We start from the raw sequence: 21,266 nt of genomic DNA, 5'->3' as shown, positions 1-21,266 counted from the left end.
GTGCCTGTAATCCCAGCTACTTGGGAGGCTGAGGCAAGAGAATCGCTTAAGCCCAAGAGTTTGAGGTTGCTGTGAGCTGTGACGTCACAGCACTCAACCCAGGGCGACAGCCTGAGACTCTGTCTCAAAAAAAAGAAAAAAAGAAAGAAAGAGGTTGTAAATGTGGAATAGGAGAAAGTAAGAAAAAATCTATAGGTACAGATTTGGAAGTATTGATATAAACTCATTATTTGTAAAATATATGTATATACATGTATATGTATGCATATAAGCACAAGTGTAGGAGAATTTATGTATGTATCTGTACATGAGTCGCTACATGATATATTTTCTAGTTCTATTTGCTCAAAAGCATAAGAAACAAAGACACCCCAGTAACAGTGAATACATACAACACCCAGATCTTGACTTCTAGTTCCATATGCCACTAAAAGCAGGGCTTCTCAGTGAAATGGCTAATTCTAGGTCCGTGGCTAGGAAGATATAAAATGAGCCTGGAACTTCTTGTTATACCAGAAAGTAAGGAAATGCTCAAAAGAATGATGGGAACATGTCATGTAAACACAGAAACCAAGTTGAAAGGGCTCCCACTGGCCAACTCTGGGATAGTATAAGTACCAAGATAATTACATTCAATAATAAATTATAAACAATTGGGGGGAAATAGTAATTCATGATTCCATAGTAATATTAATAATAAAAAGATACATAGGGGAAGGAAGGGCTTTTCTTTATAATAGCATGTCAGGAATAAATGTGAAGAGCGGGTTGGAGAAGGAAAACCCTTTTGTAGTTATGCTAAAGAGTGAATCAGGTAAGAATCATTGCAAGCTAAATCTAGGGGGAATTTTTTATCAAGAGCAGGGTATTTGCATGGTTTTAAAAAGTGTTTTCCTACAAACTGTTTATTATAAAAAACTTTTAATTGTGCAAGAAGAAATTGAGCAACATCTTGATAGTATCATCAAAGTTAGTATCACATTGAGGAAAATTATGTGCTTCCAAATGTGGTACCCTGAGGAGGATGCATCACATGTGCAATATTCTAACTGAGAATACCTTAACCTGATTATGAAAAAGCATCACAGAAACCAAAAATAAGAAATTGTTTTTATAAAAGGAAAGGTGGAAAGGGAAGGACAAATTATATTCTTCAAGATGTCAGTGTTATAAAAAACGAAGAAAGGCTTTGGATACATTCCAAATTATAGGATGCTAAAGAGATATGACAACTGGTGTGTGACACGGGCAACAGCACAGGTCGGTTTCTGCTATCACATTGTCAGTTTACCCAGTGAGTGCCTGTGCCTTCCTCCAGAACTCAGCCTCTCTCTGCTCTCAGAAACTCAGTTTCTGAAGGGCCGCAAGATGAAAGAAGGACACGTGCGGGGTCAGCGCACTCTTTAATGGGAAAAGGATCCTCATTTCTTACAGTAACAGTTACCGAGGAGGGTGGCTGCTCTGTCTGACTCTGGCTGACTCTACCTTCCCCGATCCCAACCTGTGGTCTCTGTTGGGGAATAGTTTCGCTTGGGTTCCTGCCAACTTGTTGACTGTTGACACTTATCTGTTGTGAGTACAGATGCTCCTTGACTTATGTCCCATGGATGTCTCTAATAAGAAGGTACTAGGGTGAGCCCCATCGCCAGACTGTTTTTTAAGGATTACAGAGCTAGGGGCCGGGGGGCAGGTTTGAAAGGGTGAACACTACTTATATTTCAAGACCCAGCTGAACTCTCACCTCCCCTGTGCCACCTTCCTTGACATTCTTGGCCAGTTAACAAAGGTTTATCGAGAGTCTATGAAGTCACAGGCACAGTTCCAGAGGCTCCGGATGCATCAGGAGAAGTAAAACAAATAACAAAGGTCCCACACTGAAGGAGGTGAATACAAAAGATGTAAAGTCTCGGTGGAGCAAGATGGCAGCCGAGTAACAGCTTCCTTGCATCTGGGCACCGTGAGTCTGGGGATATAGGACTCCAGGCATCTCTGGCTGGTGGGATCTGCCTATCATCACCCCTGAGAGGATACAGGGAGTCAGCGAGAGACTTCTGGACCCCAAGAGGAGGACTAAAACAGTGGAAAACCGGCAAGTGGTCGCGTGTGTTCAACCCGCCTAAACCCGCCCGCAACTGTAAGTTCAGTAGCAGCGAGACTGCAAACCAGAAAGGCCTTACCTGTGAACTGTTTTGGTGTCTTTGGACTTGGCACTCAGCTGAACTGCCTTGGGGAGAGCCTGAGCGGGAGTGCGGAGAACTTTGGCCTTTGTCTAGGGCCCCAGTCTGAGCCGCTGAGCCAGACGGAGCTAATAGAGTTTGGCTCTGGGTCACAGGCAGACATTGTGAGTGATCTCCCCTGGCAAGCTCCGCCCTCAGGGTCGCAGAGCTGGAATTGGGTGGGAGCTGGTAACCCAGCGACCAAGTAGCCTAAGGGCGGGGTCTGAGCCGCCTTGCAGCCCTAACCCTCGGGGGCAGAGGGAGACCAGTTTTGACACACAGGGTAAGTGGATAGCCACTTCAGCAGTGATTCCAGCAACAAGCACTTCCCTGAGAAAGCTTCTGCTCAGTAAGTGAACAAGTTCAAAGTGCCTTTTAAGTGGGCTGAAGAGAGATTTAGGGTGTCTACCTGCTGGGGTTCGAGAAACTAGCAGCCTCCAGTCGTATCAGAACTGTGATTAACATCTCATACCCCAGAAGACCACGTGTTGCCCAGACAATATTCAATTCCATATACATACTGCTTTGTTTTTGGTTGCATGTGTGTTTTTTTTTGTTTGTTTGTTTGTTTGGTTTTTTTTTTGGTTTGGTTGTTTTTTTTGTTTATTTTGACATTCTAGATTGTTGTTTTGTTTTTTAAGTTCAACCTTTTCCATACAAATCCTTTTTCTTTCTCAATTTTTCTAGTTTAATTATAATTTCCCATTGCTGCCTATTTCAATAATCAGAACTTCATTTTTGTTCGTGTTTCTACCACTATTATTTGGTTTTTCCAGCCAATTTTATCCCGTAAAGTTTTCTGTTTGCTTGTTTTGGTTTGATTTATAGCATTTTTGTCTTTCCTCTCTACTTGGTGGAGGTGGGGTACTGTGTCTGATCAGGTTAGCAAAGAGCTGCTGACCTCAAGGGAACCACCCCACTTGGCACCCCCAGAAGGTGTTTTTTTTTTTTTAAGGTTGTATCAAAGTACCCTACTGTACACCTATATTGCTCTGTCTTCCTCTTTCTGTGCCTCTCTTCTTTTTGTCAATATTCCTTTCACCCAACCACTCTCCTTTCTCTATTTTTCTTTTTTTTCATTTTTTTTTTTTTCTTTTCTTATCACTCGGTCCTCATTTCTTTCATCGCTTTTTTGCTCTTAAACCTTCTCACCCTTCTGGTCCTGTAACCCTTAGTCCACAGGCACAAGAACTTAAAGAGCAAGAGGAATTGAAAGGAAAATTAGGGCAAGTAAACAGATAAAAGAAATCACCCATGAGGAAGAATCAGCAGAAAACTCCAGGCAACATGAAGAAACAGTCCAGAACTACCCCGCCAAGGGACCATGAGGTAGCTACTGCAGAGGATTCCACCTATACAGAAATGTTAGGAATGACAGAAAGGGAATTTAGAATACACATGTTGAAAACAATGAAGGAAATGATGGAAACAATGAAGGAAACTGTTAATAAAGTGGAAAATAACCAAAAGGAAATTCAAAAACAGAATCAAATAAGAGATGAATGATATGAAGAATATAAAAAGGATATAGCAGAGCTGAAGGAAATGAAACAGTCAATCAGGGAACTTAAAGATGCAATGGAAAGTATCAGCAACAGGTTAGACCATGCAGAAGAAAGAATTTCAGAGGTAGAAGACAAAGTTTTTGAGATAACTCAGATAGTAAAAGAGGCAGAAAAGAAGAGAGAGAAAGCAGAACGTTCACTGTCAGAATTATGGGACTTTATGAAGCGTTCCAACATACGAGTTATAGGAATTCCAGAAGGGGAAGAAGAATGCCCCAGAGGAATGGAAGCCATACTAGAGAATATTATAAAAGAAAATTTCCCAAATATCACCAAAGATTCTGACACACTGCTTTCAGAGGGATCTCGGACCCCAGGTCGCCTCAACTCTAACCGAGCTTCTCCAAGACACATTGTGATGAACCTGTCCAAAGTCAAGACAAAAGAAAAGATTCTGCAAGCTGCCAGGAGTAAGCGCCAGTTGACCTACAGGGGCAAATCCATCAGAGTGACCGCAGACTTCTCTAATGAAACTTTCCAAGCAAGAAGACAATGGTCATCTACCTTTAATCTACTTAAACAGAACAATTTTCAGCCCAGAATTCTGTACCCTGCTAAGCTAAGCTTCAAAATTGACGGAGAAATCAAATCATTTACGGATATACAAACATTGAGGAAATTCGCCACAACAAGACCAGCTCTACAGGAAATATTTCAACCTGTTCTGCACACTGACCACCACAATGGATCAGCAGCAAAGTAAGAACTCAGAAATTAAAGGACAGAACCTAACCTCCACACTGATGCAAAAGATAAAACTAAGCAATAGACTCTCACAAAATAAGATGAATAGAATACTACCACACTTGTCAATTATCTCAATAAATGTTAATGGCTTGAATTCCCCACTGAAGAGACATAGATTGGTTGACTGGATTAAAAAACACAAGTCATCCATTTGCTGTCTGCAAGAAACACACCTGGCTTCAAAAGACAAATTAAAGCTCCGAGTCAAGGGTTGGAAGACAATTTTTCAGGCAAATGGAATTCAGAAGAAAAGAGGAGTTGCAATCTTATTTTCAGACACATGTGGATTTAAAGCAACTAAAGTCAAAAAAGACAAAGATGGTCATTTTATATTGGTCAAGGGAAAAATACAACAAGAAGTCATTTCAATTCTAAATATTTATGCACCCAATTTAAATGCTCCCAGATTCTTGAAGCAGACCTTACTCAGTCTGAGCAATATGATATCTGATAATACCATCATAACAGGGGACTTTAACACTCCTCTTACAGAGCTGGACAGATCCTCTAAACAGAAATTAAACAAGGATATAAAAGACTTAAATGAGACTCTAGAACAACTGTGCTTGATAGACGCATATAGAACACTCCACCCCAAAGATAAAGAATATACATTCTTCTCATCACCCCATGGAACATTCTGCAAAATTCATCATATCCTGGGACACAAAACAAATATCAACAGAATCAAAAGAATTGAAATTTTACCTTGTATCTTCTCAGACCATAAGGCACTAAAGGTGGAACTCAACTCTAACAAAAATGCTCGACCCCACCCAAAGGCATGGAAATTAAACAATCTTCTGTTGAATAACAGATGGGTGCAGGAAGAAATAAAACAGGAAATCATTAACTTCCTTGAGCATAACAACAATGAAGACACAAGCTACCAAAACCTGTGGGATACTGCAAAAGCAGTTTTGAGAGGAAAATTCATCGCTTTAGATGCCTACATTCGAAAAACTGAAAGAGAGCACATCAACAATCTCACAAGAGATCTTATGGAATTGGAAAAAGAAGAACAATCTAAGCCTAAACTCAGTAGAAGAAAAGAAATATCCAAAATCAAATCAGAGATCAATGAAATTGAAAACAAAAGAATCATTCAGAAAATTAATGAAACAAGGAGTTGGTTTTTTGAAAAAATAAATAAAATAGATAAACCATTGGCCAGACTAACAAGGAATAGAAAAGTAAAATCTCTAGTAACCTCAATCAGAAATGATAAAGGGGAAATAACAACTGATCCCACAGAGATACAAGAGATCATCTCTGAATACTACCAGAAACTCTATGCCCAGAAATTGGACAATGTGAAAGAAATGGATCAATATTTGGAATCACACCCTCTCCCTAGACTCAGCCAGGAAGAAATAGAGCTCCTGAACAGACCAATTTCAAGCACTGAGATCAAAGAAACAATAAAAAAGCTTCCAACCAAAAAATGCCCTGGTCCAGATGGCTTCACTCCAGAATTCTATCAAACCTTCAAGGAAGAGCTTTTTCCTGTACTGCAGAAATTATTCCAAAAAATTGAGGAAGAAGGAATCTTCCCCCAACACATTCTATGAAGCAAACATCACCCTGATACCAAAACCAGGAAAAGACCCAAACAAAAAGGAGAATTTCAGACCAATCTCACTCATGAACATAGACGCAAAAATTCTCAACAAAATCCTAGCCAATAGATTACAGCTTATCATCAAAAAAGTCATTCATCATGATCAAGTAGGCTTCATCCCAGGGATGCAAGGCTGGTTTAACATACGCAAGTCTATAAACGTTATCCACCATATTAACAGAGGCAAAAATAAAGATCACATGATCCTCTCAATAGATGCAGAAAAAGCATTTGATAAAATCCAGCATCCTTTTCTAATTAGAACTCTGAAGAGTATAGGCATAGGTGGCACATTTCTAAAACTGATTGAAGCTATCTATGACAAACCCACAGCCAATATTTTACTGAATGGAGTAAAACTGAAAGCTTTTCCTCTTAGAACTGGAACCAGACAAGGTTGTCCTCTGTCACCTTTACTATTCAACATAGTGCTGGAAGTTCTAGCCAATACAATTAGGCAAGACAAGGAAATCAAGGGAATCCAAATGGGAGCAGAGGAGGTCAAACTCTCCCTCTTTGCTGACGACATGATCTTATACTTAGAGAACCCCAAAGACTCAACCACAAGACTCCTAGAAGTCATCAAAAAATACAGTAATGTTTCAGGATATAAAATCAATGTCCACAAGTCAGTAGCCTTTGTGTACACCAATAACAGTCAAGATGAGAAGCTAATTAAGGACACAACTCCCTTCACCATAGTCTCAAAGAAAATCAAATACCTAGGAATATACCTAACGAAGGAGGTGAAGGACCTGTATAAAGAAAACTATGAAATCCTCAGAAAGGAAATAGCAGAGGATATTAACAAATGGAAGAACATACCATGCTCATGGATGGGAAGAATCAACATTGTTAAAATGTCCATACTTCCCAAAGCAATCTACCTATTCAATGCCATTCCTATCAAAATACCAACATCATACTTTCAAGATTTGGAAAAAATGATTCTGCGTTTTGTATGGAACTGGAAAAAACCCCGTATAGCTAAGGCAGTTCTCTGTAATAAAAATAAAGCTGGGGGCATCAGCATACCAGATTTTAGTCTGTACTACAAAGCCATAGTGCTCAAGACAGCATGGTACTGGCACAAAAACAGAGACATAGACACTTGGAATCGAATGGAAAACCAAGAAATGAAACTAACATCTTACAACCACCTAATCTTTGATAAACCAAACAAGAACATACCCTGGGGGAAAGACTCCCTATTCAATAAATGGTGTTGGGAGAACTGGATGTCTACATGTAAAAGACTGAAACTGGACCCACACCTTTCCCCACTCACAAAAATTGATTCAAGATGGATAAAGGACTTAAACTTAAGGCATGAAACAATAAAAACCCTCCAAGAAAGCATAGGAAAAACACTGGAAGATATTGGCCTGGGGAAAGACTTCATGAAGAAGACTGCCATGGCAATTGCAACAACAACAAAAATAAACAAATGGGACTTCATTAAACTGAAAAGCTTCTGTACAGCTAAGGAGACAATAACCAAAGCAAAGAGACAACCTACACAATGGGAAAGGATATTTGCATATTTTCAATCAGACAAAAGCTTGATAACTAGGATCTATAGAGAACTCAAATTAATCCACATGAAAAAAGCCAACAATCCCTTATATCAATGGGCAAGAGTCATGAATAGAACTTTCTCTAAAGACGACAGACGAATGGCTAACAAACACATGAAAAAATGTTCATCATCTCTATATATTAGAGAAATGCAAATCAAAACAACCCTGAGATATCATCTAACCCCAGTGAGAATGGCCCACATCACAAAATCTCAAAACTGCAGATGCTGGCGTGGATGTGGAGAGAAGGGAACACTTTTACACTGCTGGTGGGACTGCAAACTAGTACAACCTTTCTGGAAGGAAGTATGGAGAATCCTCAAAGCACTCAAGCTAGACCTCCCATTTGATCCTGCAATCCCATTACTGGGCATCTACCCAGAAGGAAAGAAATCCTTTTATCATAAGGACACTCGTACTAGACTGTTTATTGCAGCTCAATTTACAGTCGCCAAAATGTGGAAACAGCCTAAATGCCCACCAACCCAGGAATGGATTAACAAGCTGTGGTATATGTATACCATGGAATACTATTCAGCCATTAAAAAAAATGGAGACTTTACATCCTTCGTATTAACCTGGATGGACGTGGAAGATATTATTCTTAGTAAAGCATCACAAGAATGGAGAAGCATGAATCCTATGTACTCAATTTTGATATGAGGACAATTAATGACAATTATGGTTATGGGGGGGGAACAGAAAGAGGGAAGGAGGGAGGTGGGTGGGGCCTTGGTGTGTGTCACACTTTATGGGGGCAAGACATGATTGCAAGAGGGACTTTACCTAACAATTGCAATCAGTGTAACCTGGCTTATTGTACCCTCAATGAATCCCCAACAATAAAAAAAAAAAAAAAGAGATATGACAACTAAATGCAATATATCTGATACTAGCCTGGATTTTGTAGTGAAGGGAGAAATTGGTTCTGTAAAAGTGATTGTTAGGTCAACTGACAAATTGGGATATGAATAGTAGCTTGGATAAATGTATCTGTGTAAATTTATACATTTAATAACTGTACTATGATACAGTGAATGATATATATAATATATAATGATATAATTATATATATAATATATATATAATGATATAATGAAATAATCTCAGGAAATACACACTGAAATATTTGAGATCAGGGACATAATTTATGTAATACTTCTTCAAAGGGTTCCGAAAAATAATTATGTCAATATACACACAAAGTGTGCAAATTTTTTTTAAGAAAGCATGCATAGGTGGCCACGCCTGTGGCTCAGTGGGTAGGGCGCCAGCCCTATATACCCAGGGTGGTGGGTTCAAACCCAGCCCTGGCCAAACTGTAACAAAAAAATAGCTGGGCTTTGTGGCAGGCACCTGTAGTCCCAGCTGTTTGGGAGGCTGAGGCAAGAGAATCGCATAAGCCCAAGAGCTGGAGGTTGCTGTGAGCTATGATGCCATGGCACTCTACCGAGGGCGGTAACATGAGACTCTATCTCTACAAAAAAAAAAGAAAGAAAGAAAGAAAGCATGCATACGTTGTTGTTGTTTTTTTTTTCTCTTTCTTTGAGACACAGTCTCAAGCTGTTGCCCTGGGTAGAGTGCTGTGGCATCACAGTTCACAGCAAGCTCCAACTCCTGGGCTCAACAAAGTAGCTGGGACTACAGGCACCTGCTACAATGCCTGGCTATTTTTTGGTTGCAGCCATCATTGTCATTTGGCGGGCTCAGGCTGGATTTGAACCCGCCAGCTCAGGTGTATGTGGCTGGCGACTTAGCTGCTTGAGCCACAGGTGCCAAGCCTTTTTATTTTTATTTTATTTATTTATTTATTTATTTTTTAGGGACAGAGTCTCACTTTATCATCCTTGGTAGAGTGCTGTGATTCTCTTGCCTCAGCCTCCCGAGTAACTGGGACTATAGGCACCCGGCACAACACCTGGCTATTTTTGTTGTTGTTGTAGTTTGGCCGGTGCCAGGTTCAAACCCACCACTTTCAGTATATGGGGCCGGCGCCCTACCCACTGAGCCATAGGCGCTGCCCTATTTTTTTTTTATTAACAAATGTTAAAGCCATTTTACTTTACAGTGTTAACAAGAGGTGAATCTGGATAAATATTTTCAACTGTTTAGGACCTTTTTTGGAATTTGTTGGTTCCTTGAAGTTATTTGCAAATAAAAAGTTAATTTAAAACAATGAGTAACAGCTATTAAAGTAAGGATATAATGACTCAAATATACAATATTATCAACATCCACTTACAAATTCCTAGAGAATTTCCACTAACTTTATTGTCACAGTGTGCTTCACACATAATAAATACTGTTCAAATAAGCTAAACAAAAATAAATAAATAAAATACAGTAAAAGAGACCAAAACATACTGTGATCTTTTTTTTCATCCAAGGTTCAAGATTCGGGCGATGTGATTACAGAAGGTAGGATTCGTGTGGTTTTCAGCATTCCATGTGAACCCAATCTTGATGCTTTAATACAGAACCAACATGTGAGTATAGTTTCTATTATTTCATTTAGAATTGATAAACTTTTAAAATGTTAGAAGGATAATTTTGCAACTCCTTTGAATTTATTTCAGATATTTAATACTGAGTAAATTCTTTTACACTTGCAACTAGTGTTATTTATAAATAAGTGTGGAACTCTTCTGAAAACTTTATACACATCTTTAGAAGGGAGAAAAACATTGCTGAAATCCTATTATTGGTCCACAATGGTTATCATTAATTATTGTGTTCAAACTTAGAAGAGACACATTGGGCTAGGCGCCTGTGGCTCAAGCGGCTAAGGCGCCGGCCACATACACCTGAGCTGGCGGGTTCAAATCCGGCCTGGGCCTGCCAAACAGCAATGATGGCTGCAACCAAAAAAATAGCCAGGCGTTGTGGCGGGCGCCTGTAGTCCCAGCTACTTGGGAGGCAGAGGTAAGAGAATCGCTTGGGCCCAGGAGTTGGAGGTTGCTGTGAGCTGTAATGCCATGGCACACTCTACCCAGGGCCACAGCTTGAGTCTCTGTCTCAAAAAAAAAGAAGAGACACATTGATTAGAATACCCTCTGAGAATAGACTTCAGAGGGCTACATGGGGGAAAGGGAGTGGAGGGGTGTTTTGAGACCAAATTTCACTCTGTTGCCTAGGCTAGACCTAGAGTTTAGTGACACAATCATAGCTCACTGAAGCCTGGAACTCTTGGGCTCAAGTAATCCTCCCACCCTAGCCCCCTAAGAAGCTAGGACTACAGGTTCACATCACCACACTCGGCTAATTTTTTTTTTTTTTTTTTTTCAATTTTTCGTAGACAAGGTCTTGCTGTATGTTGTCTAGATTCATCTTGAACTCTGGCCTCAAGTGTTCCTCCTGCCTCTCACCCTTCCAAAACATTGGGATTATAGGCATGAGCCACTGTACCCTGCCAGACTTAGGTTTTTTAAATCTTTCATAATAATTCAAAGCAACCTTTTTTGTTACAAGTAACACATGGCCTTTCTGCATGTACATCTCTGCCCACCTAAAAATGAATGGTCTCAACCCTAAAGTATATTGGGAAACTGCATTTAAGTTCACAGTGTCCATTTTCAGGACTTTTTCTCCAAAGATGTTCATTTGCCTCCTTTTTCCCTTTTAAAGTAGGGGGAAGTTACTGATACCTGTCATTTATTCTTATTTACTGATTGGAAAATTACATTAGCTGAAGTTAATTCACAATCAACCAGCTATTGCTACTTAGGCTTTTTTACTTTTCTTTTTTTTTTTTATTGTTGGAGATTCATTGAGGGTACAGTAAGCCAGGTTACACTAATTGCAATTGTTAGGTAAAGTCTTGCAATCATGTCTTGCCCCCTATAAGCTTTTTTACTTTTCAAATGATAAAATCTAAAACTTTATATATAAAACTTTATTCCTGGCGGCACCTGTGGCTCAGTCGGTAGGGCGCTGGTCCCATATACCGAGGGTGGTGGGTTCAAACCCGGCCCCGGCCAAACTGCAACCAAAAAATAGCCGGGCGTTGTGGCGGGCGCCTGTAGTCCCAGCTACTCGGGAGGCTGAGGCAAGAGAATCGCTTAAGCCCAGGAGTTGGAGGTTGCTGTGAGCTGTGTGAGGCCACGGCACTGTACCGAGGGCCATAAAGTGAGACTCTGTCTCTACAAAAAAAAAAAACTTTATATATCCTGTGAAATGAACTATGGCATTAGGTATCAGCACACCACTAAGAAAACTTTATACATGGAAGGCAAAGACATCCCCAAAAATCTTACCATCAGGTCTCTATTGGAGAACAGATTTTGACAGCATAATCAGGAAATCAGGAGAGTGGCTCATTAGATAAAGAAATGGGAGGTTTTTTCTTGGAATGACTGAAGGCAGAAGAACTTGTGTTCCTTCATTCCTGACTTTTTCTAGATTTAGAAGAGCCTGCCCACTTACAGTATATAGTGTTTGGGGGTATGCCTTCTCTAGTATATTTTCTTTCTCTTTTCATAGCTTCTTTAGCTTTTAGTCAATCTGCCTACTTTCTCTACCCTAATATTTTCAGCTATTTATTTTATATTTTCTATGATATTTGTGATAATTTTAATTAATTTTAAATTATAGCATAGCTCAGTATTTCTCAAAAAAAGTACTGTTGGTATTTGGGGGCAGGGCAATTACATATTAAATAAGACTGCTCTGTATATGGCAGGACAGCTAGCACCTTTGGTCCATGGGTAATGAGTGCTAGTGACTCATTTCAATTTTTATAGCTGAATGTGCCCCTCCACATTTCCAAATACTAGAAAAGCAGTACTTGGAATTGAAAACTACTCCCTTAATTCTTCTTATCTATTCTGGAAAATTCTGGAAAGCATATTTAATTGGAATTATATTATTGCTAAATTTGATGATGTTTTTGATTAGAAAACTGTTACATTCTTTACTAACATATTTATTTTAATAGTAACTTTAGATTCTAAGTCACTAGAAAAATTATCCATTTCGGGGTCATTGTAGGTAGGACGTGACCAATAAAAAATACTGGTAGCTGATTTCCTTTCCAGTCTTTTTTTTTTTTTTTTTTTGCTATTTCAATGTGTACTATAAACAAGGTCTGATTTTCATGTAGATTAACAACCAAGTTTTTACAGATTAGATGTAACAACCTGATAGCTGGTATCATCTGAAAATCAAACAACAACAAAAAGACATCCCAACCAAAACTGTCCCTGAAGACATAAGAAATGTAGAAATATCAATTATTAAGAGTCTATACCCAAGTGGAAATGCTTCTCCTTTCCAGTCTTTAGAAATTTGTCCATTGTTGGTACTAAAATTTCCTTATACTCGTGTTGATAAGAATATAAAATATGAAAATAAATATCTACATAATTAATATATTTGAATATAAAGTTAGAGTGTGTTACTATTGTGTACATTGTGTTAGAATTCTCTATGGTAGTTTATCCTTGTTGGTGCTGGATATGTGAATCATTTGCTTCTTGGTTAAAATTATATGAACTGATACTTCTTTTTTTAATACCACAGTCTTCATAGTTTCTTCCCTTAAATACTGAATTTAAGGTTGTATTTCATTCACTATATGAATTATGAGCCTATTTATACTCACAACTTTCATTAGATAGCAAATATTAGGTAGAAAATTTTATTTATATTGATATATGAAAGACTTAATTTTTCTCAGTAGCAACTATTTTAGTAAAATATTTATGTCTTAATTCAGTATAATAATTATTGAAGCCTTATTTTGTCCCAGGTACTTTCTTTGCTAGGCATTGCTTAGAATATGAAAATTAGTTAAAAAGAAAAAAACTTGCGTGCAGAGTTTGCCATTTAGTACTTACAGTAGAGTTTATTTCTTATATATTTCCTCCCCCTTTCATCCATCCTTGGGAATTCTGTTGTTTAAGGAAAAAGAGAGAGGAGCAGAAAAATTCTGCCTACAGATCCTTTCAAAAAAAAAAAAAGGGGAAATGGATCTAAGTGAAAATCCTTATATTGCCACAATCCAGTGGCTAGTGATGTCTTGATTATCTCCAGATTTTTAAGGTAAAGAAATAACATTTAATGTAAACTTGTTTTTCCATAATTGACCTTTTTGTTTTTATATTTAAAGAAATATTCTATAAAGTACAACCCAGGATATGTGTTGGCCAGTCGCCTTGGAGTGAGTGGATACCTTGTTTCAAGGTTTACAGGAAGTATTTTTATTGGAAGAGGATCTAGGAGAAAGTAAGTTTATGTTAGAGAAATTTACTTAAAGTGGCAGAAAAAATGATAAAGATAAAATGCTTAATATTTTAGTATTTTTCTCTTATGAATTGCTCTGAATTTACTTTTAAAATTGTGCATAAATTCCTCTGATGGTGATCTTTCATCTGAATAGCACATGTTTTAGGTGGTTGGAAAAACAATTCTTATTTTTAGCAGCTAACAAATTGAACCTTGAAAAAAGGTATCACAGGGTGTGTGTGAACCTCAACAGTATATTTCCCTGCATCTTGTTATTTCATTTTCCTCTGTAATTATATAATTTATTTACATGCTTTGTTAACTTGGATTTTGAAGCCTTTCCTCTTGTTTTTCAATTCCTGCTACTTTAAAAATAACCATAATAATAAAATGTATAAGTACAATCAAAACTCAGCTTTTCTAAGAATTGAAAGCAAAACTTTTTCTTCTTTGATAAACATTTTAAAACTTTTGTGTTTGTGTGTGTGTTTGTGTGTGTGTGTGTGTGTGTGTGTGTGGTTTTAAATTCAGCCCTCATGGAGACCATAAAGCAAATGTGGGTTTAAATCTCAAATTCAACAAAAAAAATGAAGAGGTACCTGGATATACTAAGAAAATTGGAAGCGAATGGATGTATTCATCTGCAGCAGAACAACTTCTTGCAGAATACTTAGAGAGGTAAGAACCTGGCTAGATCCTACTAGACGTCCAAGAACTATATTGCCTTGCTGGCATCATTTTAGAGGAAAAAAAATTTCCTTTAGTAAAATGTAACATATGTTACATATAAACTTAATTTTGTGTCATTGATTATCTATCACAGCTAAATAGAGTAGGAAAATATGGTACTTATATTATTTAAAAGAAAAATATGATGAGAATTGGTAATGAAAACTTTAAGTAAAAGGAGTTTAGTTAATTTAATATCTTAAATTGTTCACTATTCTGCATGCCTCTAAAGAACTGGAATAGCTAAACAAAAGACCTCTTGGCATAGTAGATTTTCACAGCTATAACTGAACAGGTTATTATCCTAGATTTTTTTTGAGACAGAGTCTCACTGTGTCACCCTTGGTAAAATGCAGTGGTGTCACATTTCACAGCAACCTCCAACTCTTGGGCTTAAGTGATTCTCTTGCCTCAGCCTCCCACATAGTTAGGACTACAGGTGCCCACCACAATGCCTGGCTATCTTTTGTTGCAATTGTCATTATTGTTTAGCTGGCCTGGGCTGGGTTCAAATCTGCCACTCTCGGTGTATGTGGCTGACGCTGTAACCACTGTGCTACAGGCGCAAGTCTAATTTTTTCTTTCTTTAGAGACAAGATCTGGCTCTATTGCCCAGGCTAGAGTACAATGGCAAATCATAGCTCACTAGCCTCAAACTTCTGAGCTCCAGCAATCCTCCTGCCTTAGCCTCCTGAGTAGCTGGGACTATAGGTATACACCATCTCACCTGGCTAATTTTTTCTCTATTTTATAGAAACAGAGTCTCACTATTTTGCTGGGGATGGTCTTGAACTCCTGGCCTAACTGATCTTCTGGCCTTGGCCTCCCAGTGTGTTAGGATTACAGGTGTAAGCCACCACGCCCATCCTAAAATTACTGAATTTTATTGCTAAAATGATCTAAGAAATGAAGATGTCTCAACTCCTCATTATAAAAATGAGAAAACTGAATGCCAAAGCTGAGTTATTTAATCACAAAGATTTTTTTTGAGACAGAGTCTCACTATGTCACCCTCTATAGAGTGCAGTGCCATCACAGCGTACAGCAACCTCTAACTGTTGGGCTTAAGTGATTCTCTTCCCTTAGCCTCCTAAGTACCTGGGACTACAGGTGCCCACCACAATGCCCGGCTATTTTTTTGTTGCAGTTGTCATTGTTGTTTAGCAGGCCCTGGCTGGGTTCGAACACACCTGCCTCCGTGTATGTGGTTGGAGCCCTGACCACTAAGGTATGGGCGCCAAGCCTAGTGACAAAGATTTGTAGGAAGTATGTTCACCTCTGATTCATTATTAAATGTTCTTTCCACTAGTTCCTAACCTTATATTTAAGGATTCTTAGTGATTGGTTTCTTAGGGATCCCATAGCAAGTATTACAAACAGGGTGCTTTAAATAAAATTTATTGCCACACAGTTCTGGTTATCAAAACTCCAAATAAAGGCTCAGTGCCCATAGTACAGTGGTTGCAGCGCCAGCCACATGCACCGAGGCTGGAGGTTCGAACCCAGCCCAGGCCAGCTAAACAACAATGATAGCTGCAACAACAATAATAACAAAAAGCGGGATGTTGTGGTGGGCGTCTGTAGTCCCAGCTACTTGGGAGGCTGAGGCAAGAGAATCACTTAAGCCCAAGAGTTGGAGGTTGCTATGAGCTGTGGCGCTACAGCACTCTACCCACAGAGACATAGTGAGACTCTGTCTCAAAAAAAAACTCCAAATCAAGGATGATGATCCTTCTGAAGGCAGAAAGAAAGCACCCCTCCCAGTCTCACGTGTTCCTTGACTTCTCAGCGCGTCACTCCAGTCCTCCATCTTCACGTGTCGTCACTGTATGTCTTCCCGTCATCTTTTGTCTCTTTGTCCCTGTGTCTTAATTTTCAGTCTTTTAAGGACATCAGTCATACTGGGTTAGAGCCTACCCTAATGTCCTCATTTTACTTGATTGCCTCTATAAAGTCTGTTTCCATATAAAGTCACATTCTGTATGTTTTGAGGTGGGCAACAGCACAATTCATTCCCATGTTACCCCTGTAAATTTAGATCATTTCTTCTGCTCACTTTCAGATATCTTTAAAAGGTCATATTTAAGAGTGGGCATGGTGGCTCACACGTGTAATCCCAGCACTTGGGAGGCCAAGCTGGGTGGATCACCTGAGCTCACAAGTTCAAGACCAGCCTGAGCTAGAGCAAGATGCCCATCTCTAAAAATAGCCTGGCACTGTGGCAGGCGCCTGTAGTCCCAGCTACTTGGGAGGCTGAGGCAAGAGAATCACTGTAGCCCAAGAGTTTAAGGTTGCTGTGACCTATGACTCCAGGGCACTCTACCGGGGGCAATGAGACTTTGTCTCAAGGGGGAAGAAGGTCATATTTAAAAGTTCTTTTTCATAATTTTTCAACTTGATGTATTCGTGGATTTCCTCCTATTTGAGACTTTTTTCTACTATGAGCCGTAGCTATTTCTTGTTACCACCACTCTCAATCCCATAATACATGTGCATATTTCTCCTCTCACTAAAGTTTCATCAGAATTTTTGATTAAATCTATATTAAAGTTTTATTTAATGATGATAAATGCATAAGTGGACCTTGTAGAGTGTTAGGATTACATTTCCTTTCTTATACACACATTTTTGTTTTTTCTGCTGTTCATTTGCATGTTGTCTGTGTTCACATAACTAATTCAGCCCTAATCTCTGCACTATAGCTGTAAAACTCAGCATGGTAAAACAGATTAGGTGATCTCTCAGTTCCACTTTCTTCTTGGAGACTTCCTCCTAAAACCTATCTACTTTAGTTTGAACTCACTCTTCTCTAGAACTGTTGCACAGCTCTCATTGTAGAGTTTCCCTCTGCAGGAATTCTCTTTACCATTCTCCTATACCAATTCCTTTCATTTTCTCATACCTTAATCTTTCTGTTTTATGTCTCCATTTTTTTGTGTGTGTGTGTGTGGTTTTTTTTTTTTTTGGCCGGGGCTAGGTTTGAACCCGCGACCTCCAGCATATGGGACCGGCGCCCTACTCCTTGAGCCACAGGCGCTGCCCTATGTCTCCATTTTGATGGAGCACTTACTCCTGTAGCACTTCTGAGAAAGCTTGAGTGTCTGTCCTTATTCTTCTATGCTTGATTGATAATTTTCTGGCCATAGAATCCTAGATTGGAGATTATTTGCCCTCAGAATTTTGAAAGCACTGTTCCATTCTCTTCTTGTTTTCAGTATTGTGGTTGATAAGTCTTGTACTTATCAACTTATTATAATATATTATAATAATATAATATTATACTTATGATATATATAAACTATATTTTAATAGCAAACTTAAGGATAGCACAGAAGACAGACAACAGTAAAGACAAGTACTTGCATGTAGGACAACTTAGAAAAGCGTAGTGAATAGATGGGTCTACTACGTGATACAAATGCTACAATCACCATTTAGTTGCTATTAATAAGAAATTTACTTGTTTTAAAAAAAGTCTAAATGCTGGCATCGTCCCAAAATTTTTTTTTTTTTTGTAGAGACAGAGTTTCACTTTATGGCCCTCGGTAGAGTGCCGTGGCCTCACACAGCTCACAGCAACCTCCAACTCCTGGGCTTAAGCAATTCTCTTGCCTCAGCCTCCCGAGTAGCTGGGACTACAGGCGCCCGCCACAACGCCCGGCTATTTTTTGGTTGCAGTTTGGCCAGGGCCAGGTTTGAACCCGCCACCCTCGGTATATGGGGCCGGCATCCCAAAATTTTTAACAAGTTTATTTATAATTGTTATAAAGTTGAACTGCTGAAACTTGTTTACTGAAACATTTTGACTTGCATTAATGCTTCACTCCCTGCATTTATGGTAAAGATTCATACACACATGAAATTGGAAAACTTGCCAATATCTGATTTCTGTCCTCTATTTTTCCATTTGCAATCATATACTCTAGTATCTTTTGATCCCACGGGGGAAAAAATATCTAACATTCAGAACTACCAATAACAGGAAAAAGAGTATTTGGGGGGAGGATAATGAAATGTTTTCCCATCATGGTAAATTCTTAAGCACGTTCTCCATGTAGATGGCATGTGCTAGCTGGATGACTTTTGGCACAATTGTTACATGTTTGGCGTAGATAGTGCACAGTCTTTATAAAAGCCAACCAGTTAGGCCTCACTTGCCTCTTGCAAAGTACCAATAGCCCTCTCTGGAAGTGCAGATCTGTTGAGAAGTTCTTAGCAATCTCTCCCACCACGTGCTAAAAAGGAAGTTTGTGAATTAGAGGTTCAATGGACTTCTGACAACATCTAATTTCACAGAATGCCACAGTACCAGGCCAGTAGCAATGAAGTTTCTTCATCCCTCTAGTAGAGGGGGCACTCTTGCCAGTGGCTTTTGTAGAAGTTGCTTGGGGTGGGGGAGGTTATCACCGTAGATTTGCCAGCTATGGTGTAAAAACCTCCTTACCCCTCCCTCTTCTCTTTCTGCTACCTCTCTTCTGCTGAAGCTTGGTGAGCTAGAGGAAGCATGGGCATTAGAACAGTGATGGTGATGCTGTGACAACTCCAAGCACCAATCCTGTGCCATTCTGATTCTCAATCTTTGTATATAATCTCTTTTCATTTTCTGAAATCTTTTCAGAATTTTCCTTTTGCCAATGCTGATTAGTAAGGTGATGATGTGTGTCTTGGCATAGGTATTTTTTCTTTCCCTCTACTGTTCAGCCCATTCAGTCTTGAAATTCATGCCCTTCCATCCTGAGATGTTTTCTTATATTATTTCTTAGATAATTTCCTCCTCACCATTTTTTGTGTTGTCCATTTCTGGGAATCCTATTAATTAGATCTTAGACCTTCTGGATTGATCTTCTTTTATTTTTTTACTTCTTCTCATCCATTGTTTATATTGGTTTTGTTTGTTTGTTTTTTGAGACAGAGTCTCAAGCTGTCGTCCTGGGTAGAGTGCTGTGGCGTCACAGCTCACAGCAACCTTAAACTCTTGGGCTTAATTGATTCTCTTGCCTCAGCCTCCCAAGTAGCTGGAACTACAGGCGCCCACCACAATGCCCAGCTATTTTTTGATTGTAGTTGTCATTGTTGGTTGGCAGGCCCACGCTGGATTTGAATCCGCCAGCTCTGTTGTAAGTGGCTGGCGCCCTACCGCTGAGCTACAGGCAACTAGCCCATTGTTTATATTGTTACTTATACTCTGGGCAGTTTTCTTCAACTTTATCTTATCTTCCATCATTTTAAAATTTCTAAAAGTATGTCCTGTGGCGCCTGTGGCTCAGTGAGTAGGGCGCCAGCCCCATATATGAGGGTGGCAGGTTCGAACCCGGCCCCAGCCAAACTACAACAACAAAAAAGCTGGATGTTGTGACAGGCTCCTGTAGTCCCAGCTACTCGGGAGGCTGAGGCAAGAGAATTGCTTGAGCCCAAGAGCTGGAGGTTGCTGTGAGCCATGATGCCATAGCACTCTATCAAGGGGGACAAAGTGAGACTCTGTCTCTAAAAAAAAAATAATAATAATAAAAGTATGTACGTATTCTCTAGCTATTCTTTTTTTATAGCTTCTTATTTTCATAATGAATGGAATGCCTTTTATTTCTCTGAAAATAATAATTCTAGATTTTTTTTTTTTGCTGTTCTTTGCATTTTCTGTTTTCCCCCAATTGCTCTTACTTTTTCCTATTTTGTTGGTCTTTTCTTCATGTTAAAGACTTTTTTTTTCTTTTCTCGTGATGCTTTGATGTCCAATTATATTTATGAATGAGGCACTAACAAACTGATTGAAAATTTAGTGCATTTAGATGGGGCTTATTAAGTGGGACTTTGTCATCTCTACAGAGAACCTCTTAATAATATCGCCTGTATGTATACCTTTTCCTTTCCAGAGAGGTACCCTCCCACCTTTTCCTTGAGTGAAGGAGGTGGCGCACAAAACTGACTGCCAGTATTCTGGAAATTAACCAAAGAAAGGAAATCTCATTGCCTAGTGGATACTTTGATATGTCCCGTAGATCTCTAAAGACCTATTCCCCCGGCTGCAGTAGTGCTGCTTTCTGACAGCCCTCTGCTGTAAGCTCTCTTCAGGAATTGCCTAGAATAAGAGAACTGCCTCACATTAGTTACATTCCCTTGCCCACAACAACAGATCCAATGCCCAGTCTCTGAGAGAGTATTAAGGCCTAGCCGATCTGATTGCCCCAATTCAGGAGAAGTTGACAGGTCATCCTAGTTTGAGATCTTTGTGTGGCTGATCAAGGAATTCATTGAGGATTAATTACAGCCCAACTTTCTCCCCATGCCCAATTCTATTTCCTTCCTCTCCCTTCCCATCCACAGGTTTTGCTATCCCACAAGAAATCCCTACTAAACTTACTGCACGCTTACATCCATCTCTGATCTGCTTCCTAGCAACACATTAGCATGTAGTATTTATGCTTCCACTGATTCCTTGTGTTCAAAATGGCATCTTTTCCTCTCCTGCTTGTGCCTCACTCACTTGCAACTACTTATGCCTGGTATATCCAAGGCTAGAACAAATCTCCAAAATATAAGCTTACAGGTCTTCTGATAAGGGGATAAGCAAGTGACCACATGATATTCT

At 39.2% G+C, this 21,266-nt stretch overlaps 1 protein-coding gene across 5 annotated transcripts in view; it reads left to right on the top strand.

Annotated features, from left to right (window-relative positions):
- Positions 1–21,266, top strand: part of XRN1 (5'-3' exoribonuclease 1) — a 168,765-nt gene that overhangs the window by 75,633 nt on the left and 71,866 nt on the right. For all 5 annotated transcript variants that reach the window (XM_053598577.1, XM_053598580.1, XM_053598579.1 and 2 more), the window contains exons 23-25: positions 10,117–10,215; positions 13,836–13,951; positions 14,483–14,629. In XM_053598577.1, the coding sequence (XP_053454552.1) occupies positions 10,117–10,215; positions 13,836–13,951; positions 14,483–14,629 (362 nt within the window). The remainder of the gene's footprint in view (positions 1–10,116; positions 10,216–13,835; positions 13,952–14,482; positions 14,630–21,266) is intronic.

Source organism: Nycticebus coucang, chromosome 8 (genome assembly GCF_027406575.1).
Source record: "Nycticebus coucang isolate mNycCou1 chromosome 8, mNycCou1.pri, whole genome shotgun sequence".
NCBI lineage: Eukaryota > Metazoa > Chordata > Mammalia > Primates > Lorisidae > Nycticebus > Nycticebus coucang.
Note: the sequence above shows the minus strand (reverse complement) of the source record. Positions and strands in the feature narration are given on the sequence as shown.